At 30.4% G+C, this 12,500-nt stretch overlaps 1 protein-coding gene across 20 annotated transcripts in view; it reads right to left on the bottom strand.

Annotated features, from left to right (window-relative positions):
- Positions 1 to 12,500, bottom strand: part of LOC106874470 (rho guanine nucleotide exchange factor 7) — a 206,499-nt gene that overhangs the window by 33,984 nt on the left and 160,015 nt on the right. For 6 of the 20 annotated variants that reach the window (XM_052966465.1, XM_052966455.1, XM_052966460.1 and 3 more), the window contains 2 exons: positions 6,831 to 6,905; positions 347 to 364 (listed from right to left, as the gene is read on the bottom strand). The exons of 8 other annotated variants lie outside the window; for them this stretch is intronic. In XM_052966465.1, coding sequence (XP_052822425.1) covers positions 347 to 364; positions 6,831 to 6,905 — 93 coding nt within the window. Of the gene's footprint in view, positions 1 to 346; positions 365 to 4,708; positions 4,747 to 4,842; positions 5,839 to 6,830; positions 6,906 to 12,500 lie in introns of those variants that run through there. 6 more of the 20 variants (XM_052966469.1, XM_052966467.1, XM_052966457.1 and 3 more) reach the window with 3 other exon arrangements.

Genomic DNA, 12,500 nt, shown 5'->3' with positions numbered 1-12,500 from the left:
CATACACACCTCCTTTCATAAACACATTCATGAATGCATTCATATATATATATATATATACATACACACACACTAACTGAAGCTTCTTATCAGATGTAATTACACTTTTTTCTTTTAACTTCACAAAAAGATGCTATAAAGACCACTTACTACATCTATTCATCTATTTGTGGCAATATTGCATTCATTACATGTTACCGTGTATGTGCATATATATGTATGTGCTTGTGTGTGTGTGCTTGTGTGTGTGTGTGTGTGTGTGTGTGTGTGTGTAGTGAACATTTTAAAGAAATCATGCTGGAAATACAACAGTAACAAGAAAAATGAAATAAGCTTTTTAACCTACTGGGTTTCCACTGCATAGCTTGTAGGAATGCATTTAGACCATTAGTTAATATATTAAATGTGCAAATTGGTGCACTTCAATATTAATTGAATAAAAATATTAAAATTAGTAACATCTTTATAAAGTTAATGAAATGGCTATCATTTCATTAATACCTGAAGAGCTTCTACGTATCCCTATGATTTGTGAAGCCGACATAGATCTTTAAAGATTTGAAAATTATTTAATGTAACATCTGTTTAGACCCAAATAATCAGAAAACACTCAGTATTATTGCCATTAGCTTAAGAACTGATATTTCAATATAGAGACACTTCTTGTGGATGGAATTGTTACACTTCTGTTTTCATTGTTGCAGCTGGAATTATGTGAAAGCTGCCTCAGAAACAATTGAATAAGTGATGAAATTTAAAATGAATTTAGATAGATTATAAAGTGTGTATATGTGCTTATACACACACACATGTATGTACATATATATATATATATATATATATATATATATATATATATATATATATATATATATACACGTGTGTATTTATTAATTGCTTAAAGTGACACTGTATTTTGTTTTGCATCCATTATATACTACCGAGTATATAAAAGGTTTATAAGAAAATATTGTGTCCTAGTTTTTGTGTTAGCAGTGTGATACAATCACTTGTAAGTTTATCTCTACATATTTTCTATAGAATTTAGAGCCAGCACTGTAAGTTCTGACGTTTTGTATCTGAATACTTCTATGTAAACAATGCGATCAAAGATAAAAAAAAATAGGTAAGGAGTGTGTGTGCATATTTCAAGAGTTCTTATTGCTCCTTTAGCACTACATCCAACCAATTAACTAGTCATGAATCCATGAACACCTTGCTTAAATACCCACTAAGTTTTGTGGTGCAACACTATTGGATAGAGCAATTTACATATTAAACACATTCCTGATGATATGTATGTACCAGTTACCAGGAATGTGTTTAATACATAACGTGGACAATCCAATAGTGTTACACTGCTAAACTTGGTGGGTGTTAAGCAATGTGTTTGTGGATAGTTAATGAATTGAATGTGGTGCTGAAGGAGCAACAACTTCAGCATTGTTTACATGGATGTATTCAGCATTGTTTACATGGATGTATTCAGAGATAAAACATCAGAACTTTCAGTGCTGGCTTTAGTTTCTATACAAAATCTGTAGAGATAAACTTAAAATTGATATGTATTTATATATATAATGTATACATGTATTTATATACATATGTGTGCATATGATGGACTCTCCCATTGAAGACAATGTATGAGTGTTCAGCAAGAAGACACTTCGAAAGACTTCCATGGGGGCCTTTGTGAAGTGGTTGGAGCACTATAAGTGTATTGAAGTGAGAGGATCCTACTTGGAAGGAGATTAGAGTTTTGTACGTCTTTGAAATTAGTGTTTCACCTTGTGTGTGTGTGGTTAGATTTTCAAAAAGTAGTTTAGTACTCAATCAGTTAAGAGAGTAAAGATATCATTATACTAAAAACTACAAAAGGCCCTGTGGAATACAGTCACCCAGGGTCTCATGACTGAACTATTAATATATTCTGCCATTTATCAAGTTGTTAAAAACAACAAGATGCTTTAGTAACTGCATTTGATGTAACTGTTGTTTGGATGAGGGCACACATTTAGAAAAAGACAGAGAGAAACACAGGGGAGATGATCAACTTCAGAGTAAATATAAGCAGTGTGTTCCAAATATCAAAATTACATAAACCAACACTGGAATGGTTTATGATGTATCTGCTGATTTATCTCTAATTCCTTATAAGACAAATTTCTTAAAGTGTGGACATAGAGAATCAATGGAGCTTCTTAGGTTTTTTTTTTTTTAAGACAGTTTTTCAAGCAAACATATAAAACATCCTTTTGACTTATAAATATAGAGTTTGGTCTTAGAATGCATCTCCTATCTGATGTTTTAGCTGACAGTTCACATCTTTAAATTTTAAGATTGATGCCAAGAGAGTTATTGGAAGTCTTTTTTCAGGGTGTCTGATGGTTGAAAGATGGTTGTTGTATCTAGATATAAATTTTCCTTCCACTGATCCACTATAACACTTGATCTCTGTCCAGCAATTTAGTTACTTAACCATCTTGTTGTTTTTAACAGCTTGAGAAATGGAGAAATAAATTAATATCTTGGCCAGGAAACCCTGGGTAGCTGTATTTCAAAACCTTTTTGTGGTTTTTATAAGAATTAATAATAATAACAATAATGTATATATAAGATTTGTACTGTAGCTGAAGGTCAGTGCAGTTATGTGCAATTTACAATAAAGTGACAAAATAAAATAGCAAAATAATATTATATGAAAGTGACAAAAGCAAATTGTTGACTAAAGGCCTATTTGCTAGTTTAAGTTTCGATGCTAAGTCTGAGCAATTTTGATTACATACTACTTCATCAGATGGAATGATCTGTGTTTTCATCAATAAATTTGACAGAGTGGAGTAGGAAAGAAAGAAATCAGGTAATTTTCATGCTTTTACTGTTCAAAGATATTTCATATGCATTTCCATACATGTAGCTCTCCCTTATGGTTCAAATTAGGGTTCTACTATCTAATCAAGTGCACTTCCACAATGCCAAGGCTTGCAGCAGCTGTGTCACTTGCTAAGATGTATGTATTTTTAAATATCTTTGGTATGTTAATCTGTGATGGGTGATGATGTTTTGTAAAAGCGTTCTGCTATGAGTAACTTCTGCAGTGGCAGGACAGTTTCTAAATCACATAGGTTTCTAAATACAGTAGCTAACACTATCTAGTGGCTCTCTTTGATCTTACTGAACAGTAGCTAATGTGGTAGATTTCTTGTGAGTTATAGTGTCAGCTACGGAACAGGTAGTATCTTAGGATATAAGCACACTTTGCTCTTCTGAGGAGGAAAACCTATAAATTGGATCATCTAAATAGCAGTTACAATTAGAAAAACAAAACACTGTTACAGAGTAACATCTGCCAATACAGTATTACAGCAAATATTTATCATGCTGAGGACACATCAAGAAATACATCTTAATGAGACACATAGATGGATACTATTAACTTCCAGATTATAAAAGTATACTTCATTAGAAAACAGAACCCTACTGTACCTGCAGGAAGAAGCGGGACACATATAGACAGATATTTAATATCTCTAATTGTTAAAGATATGTATATATTCCTGACTCTTAATTCACCCAGTTCCCCTTGCCTTACCCAGTTTATCAATGGCAAAATAGATCAGCCTGTCTGGTGAAGTGTCAAAAGTGCCAACAGATTTAGCATTAAAACTTAGATCCCCGAACGAGGTTTCCAGTTGACAGCTGCTTGTTATTTTGATATGGCTTCATTTACACTTCAAAGTCAATCATACATAACTCCACTGACCTATTATTCAGTGTGTGTGTGTGTGTGTGCACGCACATGCACTTCTTTTGAAAGCTTATCTATTCTACACTATTAATATTCGATGAAGAATTAATTAATAATTTTTTACTTTTGCTAATAGTTTTGTACTTCAAAATTCATATGATGTTTTGCTGTGAGACGATAAAGAAAGTATGATAGTGATCTTACTGTGGTATATATATAACTAGAACAGAAAGTAAGAGTGCACAATCAGTTATACTTGTTTTGTTTTTACTTTCTTTGAGTAGAAATGTAAGCAATATTTTACAACACTGAACAGCAAGCATTTGTTAAAGCAGATCAGATATGAGAAATATTTCTGTCAAAGATTTAAAGATTAATTTTTTTTTTTGTTTCTTCAATTCCATCAACAATAAATCTATATATAATAAGATAGCACAGTATAAAATATACACAGAAAACAATTGGATTATTCACTAAAAGACATGTATGCCATGTATATGAAGATTGCCAAACCACACAATGAAAACATGCAATTTAAACCACAAAATAGCACCTTTGGTAACATGCAAATCATCCTCAACTTAAAATTCTCAAACTTAGTACAGATGTCTTTATATCAAGTTAAGAAAGACAAAAAAAAAAAAACAGTTTATAAAACGAAGCAACCAAGAACATAATATAAACAGTTCGCTTTGTGATTTATGTGTCATTTCTTTATTTAATTTTCATTTACTTAATATAAAGAACATTTGGAATGTAGAGAGATTTTATTATTTGCTTTTCAGAAATATTTCTATGTTTTGCTTACTATTGTTGTTTACAGCATTAACTAAACTTCAGATATTCTAGACTTAAATACAATTCCTATTATCTAGATATAGAATAATTTGTAGATTATTATTATTATCATTGTTAATGATGGTACATCTACAGCAACCTCCTTGAAAACTAAAACAATGGTATTTGTAAGTTTAATCATTTCATTTCTTCTTTGGTACCTACAAATAAATATTCAATAGTCTAAAACGGAATAAGTCTTGCTAAGCATATAACCACAATATATTAAATGAAAACAAAACTCTTCACCTTACTTTTCACTACAAAGCATTTTATTTTGGTGTATGTGTATATATGTATGCATGCATATTCGCATGCCTCCTAACACTAGCTTTTTCCACTAATGAAAAAAGGAAGTTTGCATGGGAGTATACTACTTATATATTCCAATAATCATAGTTCTACTCTTTGAGTAACTTAGTTTTAAAAGTGTCAGTGTCATCAAGTTTCAAATACGTTAGTTATCAGAAGTGAATATTCTTGGAATGAGTAGAGAGTCAAAAGTTAACCTCAAAGGCATCCCAACCATGATCATCCTGCCTTCTCTGCTAAAGCATACTCTAGGCTATTTAATCCAATGTATCCTTTTATTAGGATGGCAAGATGTAGTTTGAAGGAAATAGTTTGAAGGTTGTTATACCTAACAGGTTAAACAACCATGTAAAGCCATCCTCATTGCCCAATGTATAAATAATGCTACATGCAGTGCTTGCAACAAGCTTAAAAATATATGGCAACTGAGTGTTTCAAAGTCAACAAATCCTGGCTTCTTCAACGCATGTGTGTATATATATATATATAAATATATATATATATACCCTGAAGCATTCTCCTCTGTGGAGCCAAAATTTGAAGCTGCAAGTTCACCTTGTTGGATCACACACCAGTCTTTACCTGAGGGCTAAAAACATTTGCTTAAAAGCACAAGACCACACAGGGTAGTCGTGGATACATTCCCTCCATCTTTAATGTCATTGCTTGATGTAGGTAGACTTTATTAGCACCACTATAAAATTACCAACTGGCCATAGCAGATGTTACATTTTGATGACTTTCACATCTTTTTTGAGGATAAACTCAACTACATTAATGTTATTGGCAGAGATACATATCATGAAGCTGATGATCTACCAAAGTTAATGTGGGAAGTTATTCCTGACACATGATTGAGAGATGCAGCTCAGTTGTAGCTGCTTCAATAAGTGTTCATGTTTGTTTTTCTTGATTTTCCGTTACCTTCAGCTTCTACAAAACTTGCAAAGTGTAAATAAGAACAGTTATAATTAGATGCATGATCAAATGAAGGATTATATTTAATGGTGTTTCTATGTCTAAGTAAAGAGAAAAAGAAATCTAAAGATAAAAGCTTTTATTTCATCAGTCCTTATCAGTATTTATGAATGATACTCATCTAATTGGTAATGTAAACAAAGGATTCAACAATAACTTTAAACTAAATAACATGCTTTTACCACATAATATCATCAGATTAATATATATATATATATATATATATATATATATATATATATAAAGTGTGCGTGTGTCTGACATACACACACACATACATTTACCGATTGATATTAATTCTAAGAGGTGTGAACATGCACTAAAATATAGAATTATTCAATGATATGATTGATAACATTTTTCCAAGAAATTATTTAAACTTTCAAAATAAACATTATCAAAATCTTTTTAATAAATTGACATGCAGCAAACGTGTAGTTATATTGTAAAATCAAAAGAAGTTGTTCATTACTATTTTGGTGGAGTAATGTTATTTCTAACTAAAGCTAAAAGGAAAACCTCTTTTTACAGTTGACATCTGATTGCATAGCATTTATAAATATATATATATATATGTTGATGTTAAAATAATTATAATCCAAGTTTTCACCAAAGAATAAGTGCAGTTCTCTGAAGAGTTACACTGAGACTTATCAAAAACTGACACACTTAAGAATTTCAAACAAGTTTTTAAAATAAAGTATTTTAGTTCCATAAGTTTGTGTGCTTTATATAAACAAAGTTTAATTCTTTCATTTAACTCTCACCTATCTGGGATAATTTAGTGAGTTGAAATAATTAATCCATTATATTTTTAACCAAATCAAAAGACAAGCTGAGGTGCAAGTAACAAATTAAGACTCGGTGATGAACACACTAACAAAACAAATTAGTAGTGAGACTAAAATTGTGGTATGTCAAAGTCAGGCCTGTGGAAAGTTCTAGTAACACTTACCAGTTACTGGACATAGTCGCAATTTGTTATTTCTCTGAATTGGAGCAACCATCTCTTGGATGTTTTTCTTTAGACCTGCATGAAAAGTGTGAGGGGATAAGGGAGAACTGAATATATCAACAGACCAATGACACAGCTGAATAGGAGCAGACATCATGTTCCTCATTAGATTTTTTCCAGATGAAAATATAAGTAAAATAAATAAAATATCATGCCCAAACAATTAAATGAGTTTTGCAACAACATCTGATAGCTTTCAATGATCAAAAACAATCCAACATAAGGTATCGACTCAACAACAAATTTATCCACCTTACAAGTTCATGTGGATAGCATGAAGGGGTGGGGAGCAGAAATAAAACCTTTGAAATAATCTAAATTAAATAAACTGTATAATAATGAGAGAATTATTAACCAAGCATAATAGAATTAGCTAAATTAATTGAAAACATGTTTGCATCTGAGTTACATGAACTAAAAATATATTTATAAACCAACATAAAAATAAATCATTACATAAAAAAAAAGGAATGAAAATACTTTTAAGAAGTCTATAGCAATCAAACAACCCTTTTACATAATAACCCTAATATGAACATTTCTAATATACAATCTTTAAAAACCTTAATGAGAACACTGGCAGTTATACACCTGGATATCCTCCATTCAAAGATTTGTAAGGCCTATATGACTAATAAATTAGTGTTTTCAGACATCAACCAGTATGCTGAGGCTCTACATGTAAAATATATCAGTAAACTAATTTTTTATCTTAATATCCTTATCATTAACTAATGAAAACATCAATACTATGATCAACTATGTGATCACTCCACTCCTGTTCAGAACTGAAAAGCCCAATTAATACTTCCACACAGTTGTATACAGATGATACTGAAATGTCACTCTGGTTGCTTTTTTCCAAGTCTAAGTTATCTTTCTCTAATTAAATTAATAATAGATAATATCACCAAATTCTAGCTCATCGTTTGAGGTTTCAGCTGCTATGGTACATGAAATAAAAGAAAAAAATTCACTTAGATATTAAATGCATATGGTGCAAACAGAGTTTTTTGACTGGAAGCTCTATCTAAAATGAAACTAAACTTTGTTTCTCACACAGAAGAGTGGTTAAGTTCTGTTTTTCAAACCCAAACAACCACACATTTTGAATTGCAGTTATATGCATTTCAGGACTTGGTGACAGTTGTGAATACTTGTGCAAAAAGAGAAAATCAATAACTAATTATGCCTTCACTGGAAAATCTAATAAGATGTCCAGTTTACACTAAGTCAAAATATTTAATCAAAATGATAACACTTTGTGTGCATACATAACAATTACAAACACAAGGAAATTAAGAGAGTCAAGTGTAACACGAGAGAATTCTAGTTGGGAAGAAATAAGGTCAGATGAAATATCTAAAACACAAAATACTTAGTAATTGAAAACAATAAATAAGAAAGATATTTAGATGAAGAGTGTGAATAGCTAGCAGTACTATTGCTTAGCTGGAATATCTTATTTGTATTGGACAATTCATTTGTGAATAAACCCATGAGAATATTTCTTTATAGATCTAGAAAATATTCTCTCAAAATCACCACAAACTAAATCAATATAAATAATCATTTTAAATATTTTCTTTCATCATTGTATTGTATAGGCAGCTACACTAAAGAGTCAGTGTCCTACGAATTGTTTTAGATGAACCAAAACCATAAATACAATTGTAAACAGTAGAATTAGAGTAGATGATTGAATATTATAAAAGCTTTCAGTTTATAACTTCAGACAAATGTAACTGAGAGCTATTAAGTTGAAAACATCATAAGTTTGAATATTGTTGATATTGTGCTGCAATTTAATGTCTGCCAACTAAGCAATTTCACAGTATTCAGGGCAGATTATTATGATTGCCCATCCATAAAACAATATTCTGTTATTCTATTGTGGTTAATGCTATCGGCATTAAGGCATGTTGTACCCAGGTCATCACAAGGCATTACTAAAAAGATATAAAAGACTATCTCTAAATGAACCCTCACTGATATCCCATAGCATATAAGTAGGCCATCAGAGATTATGGGTTATTCATAGATTAAAAATGTTCCAAATGGTTGTCAGTCAAAATGCAGTAAAAGAAATATATTGCATGATGTAATCAGCAAGATAATGATAAACTTGCTTATTCATGCTTGTCAGCAGAAATCAAAACATTTTAAGGAGAAAAGGAGGTTGACTACTTCAATTTCTTGTTTGTGTTGAGTGATCTGGATAATGAAGGATAATCCAGGAGTGAAATAACAGAGCTCATGATTATTCAACATCAATCATTTTTTTTTTAAAGTACCTAATTGCAACTCATTGGAAGTTTTATAACTTCCCAGCTTATGAATTTTCTTTAGCAACTTTTCTTGACAAGGATCATCAGTAGCCTATTTGACACCATAGCTTTATTGCATGATTTCAATACATTATCTTAATTTTTTTTTAATTATACATGTTACCTATAAGTAATTAAGGGTGATATTAAATATAAAAAAAGAAACTGCAATACCATTTTCAAAATAAAGTTGAGGTATTGAATAATTTCTTTTACATCTGTTTATTTTTTCAAAGAGAAGAAATAACCAGTTACATCACAAAATTAGTCCCAGTATAATCTGAAACAGATCAATACAGTTTCTATTATTCAGAAATAATAATTTAAGAATTACTAATATATTAGCATAAATAGTATAAAGTAATTGAATATTACAGTCAGTCTTCTGAAAAAACTCCTTAAATTACTTTCATAGCATATTTCACCTAAACCTATCATGGGATCATGATAGACTGTTCATTATACAGATAACAATTTTAGTTTATAATTACAATAAAATAAAAAAAAAATAATAATAATAATAATAGTGAGTGAAAACACACACACAAACACACACTTCAAAACACTGATAAGACAGACTTTCTATTATCTCATAAAAGATTTTATGGCAACACTACCAAAGAAAATTAAGTTACCGATGACCAGTTGTTTAAAGTTTAGCAAATTATGTGTTTTCAAGTATTTTATGCAACTGAAAGATTTTGAAAAAATTCTAAGAAGCCAACTAAAAGAAATGAATTTCCAGATTCTTCTCATTGCAAAAACATTTCAGCTTGATTTTATTAAGCAAACTTTCGAAAATCAGATAGTAAATTTTTGTGTAGGAGCATAATGTGGGTGGCTATCAACATGACAAAGCTAATACATTATTATGGAGAGAAAAAATCACATAAGAACAAAGAAAATAATGTTAAGCAAAGTGTTTGTCAAAAGCCACTTTATGTTAAAGTTCAAGATAAAAAAAAACTATAGGTTTCATCATTTATCTCAATAAGAGACACAATTAATAAATATTTCTAGAATTTAGATATTACAACATAAAAATAAGGCAGAAGTCAAATAAAGTTGAAGACTCTTTTTTATTTCTTTATATAAACCCACTCCAAAAGACTCAAAAGATCAGAAATGTATGAACAGAATTTTGCATTCACTTACTATTAATTTGATACTTCAGTTTGTTTGTTTTTTTAGGGGGTGGGAGGCTGTTGTATTTGTTGTGCATCTCAATTTCTTTTTTTTAATGTCATTTTAAAAGATGACCGATAAAAAAACAAAAAAATAAAGGCTGTTGGAAAAGATTTTTTGAAACATTTATTTTTTTACACAGTTGTAAAAAAAAATAAGCATTTTAAAAACATTTCATTGGGTGGAATAAATGGTCATAGAGGTATGAAGTCTTGTAGCAGATGTGGGAAGGAGGGGGCTACAAAATGGTTTTGGCTAGTATTTCCTTGACAACATAAGCACATCGACAAGTAGACAAAGATTTAAACTGTAATATAACAGTGTTTTTACAGAAATGTTTCAAATTGCTTCAGTCAGTTAAAAATTGAAAAACTTTTTTTGTTTCCAAAAACAAAAACATCAAAAATACATATGGTAATTTTTAAGGGTGATCAATGACGTGTCAAAATAGACAACTATATTCACAACCAAATCTAACAAAACATTATCTCTCCACAGATTGGAGTAATCCAAGTGAGGTCAATAAATAAGTTATTTACATCAAACAATTTACAACTGACATGGAAGTAAAGGCTTTGTCTTTCTTACTCCAAAGAACTTCTTGAAATACTACCTGATAGTTTCTAAAATTGCACTACTCATTTCCTTCTAGATTTTATCAGGAATGTTTGTTTACATGAAGGCTAAAAGCAAATTTAAAATAACCATCAAGGTAACATTTCGCTGACCTTTTTATACAGCTAGGCATTATTCTTCAGACATTACTATTTCTTTATTGTGAAACAAATATTATAGAAGAGAAAAAAAAAAATTCAAAGAAATGAAAGTAAAAACAATTCACAAGGTTGAAAATATTTAAAAAAAATTTTTTTTTTATTTATGGAATTTTATTTTAAAAAGAAACTATTGCAGTCAGTTGGATCAACAAAATAAGGTTGAGAAGGTATGTTGAGATTACTACAGTTATTTTTAAAAATTGTTTGGTAGATATATACTTAAGTATAATTCGGGAACAAGAATAGGGAATACATAATGCTTATACCCCAAAAGATCAGAGACTGTTTAGAACAAAGGGGAGAATCTTAGTTGTTGACTAGATAGCCAAAAGTAAAAACAACCGAGTAAAGATCTACACACACACCCCATACACATCTTTTTAATATTATTTTCAATGAGTAAAAAGTTACAAAAGTGACTCAGGGGCTGAGAGTTTCACGATTGGCACTTTTCAAAATGACTTCAAATCAGGGGAATTGTTTCTTTATACAGAGTGAAAGTAGAATTCTACCAGGAATGATCAATTAAAAATTAAAATTGCAGGATCATGTGAAAAATATTTATTTTTCAAATAGACTGCCCATTAAACAGAAAGAAGTCTTGGGAGGAGATAAAATGCAGCAAAAAGTAAAAAATGCAATCACATACACAATATATTTCTACACATATAAACACATCAGTTCATGTGCACATACATACATGTATGCAATTAGGTATACACATAGACACACATTAAATATATACATTGTGTTATGCTAAGAAGCAGTGCACTGTACCCAAAACTGCCCCAAGTCAAATATAATAAGCTGCTCCAAATCATTCATTATTACAACTTACATGCACATGCACACAGGGGAAGAGGGTGTTTAAACTCTTATTTGACGAATACTTTGTTGAAAGCCAGACCTCGATAACCATATCAGACAGCAAGAAACATAAGGAATCATGAAGAATAAACAATTACAGTCATACTCATTTCAACTGGAAAATCCTGAGTTTGCTCTAAAGGATTTCAAATAAGATTCCAAAGTATATTGGAAAGACATATAAGGAATGGAGAATTATACATCTTCAATTAAAATTTTCCAGCATATACGATGCCAACTGTTTCTGTTGTATAAGTGTCTTAGTGTCCTTAGATGTGACAGCTTTTGTGCAGAACCATCTCATCAAAGGATCTGAAAACACCTATATAATTGACATGCATTCAACAGAAGCACATGTTGGAACCTAATATGTTGGGAAATTTTAATTAGAGATGTATAACTTTCCACTTTTAATGATATATATATGTATATATATATATATATATATATATATA

This window comes from Octopus bimaculoides, chromosome 3, assembly GCF_001194135.2.
Source record: "Octopus bimaculoides isolate UCB-OBI-ISO-001 chromosome 3, ASM119413v2, whole genome shotgun sequence".
In the NCBI taxonomy this organism is placed as follows: domain Eukaryota; kingdom Metazoa; phylum Mollusca; class Cephalopoda; order Octopoda; family Octopodidae; genus Octopus; species Octopus bimaculoides.
The sequence above is the reverse complement of the archived record's forward strand: the minus strand, read 5'-3'. Positions and strand labels throughout refer to the sequence as shown.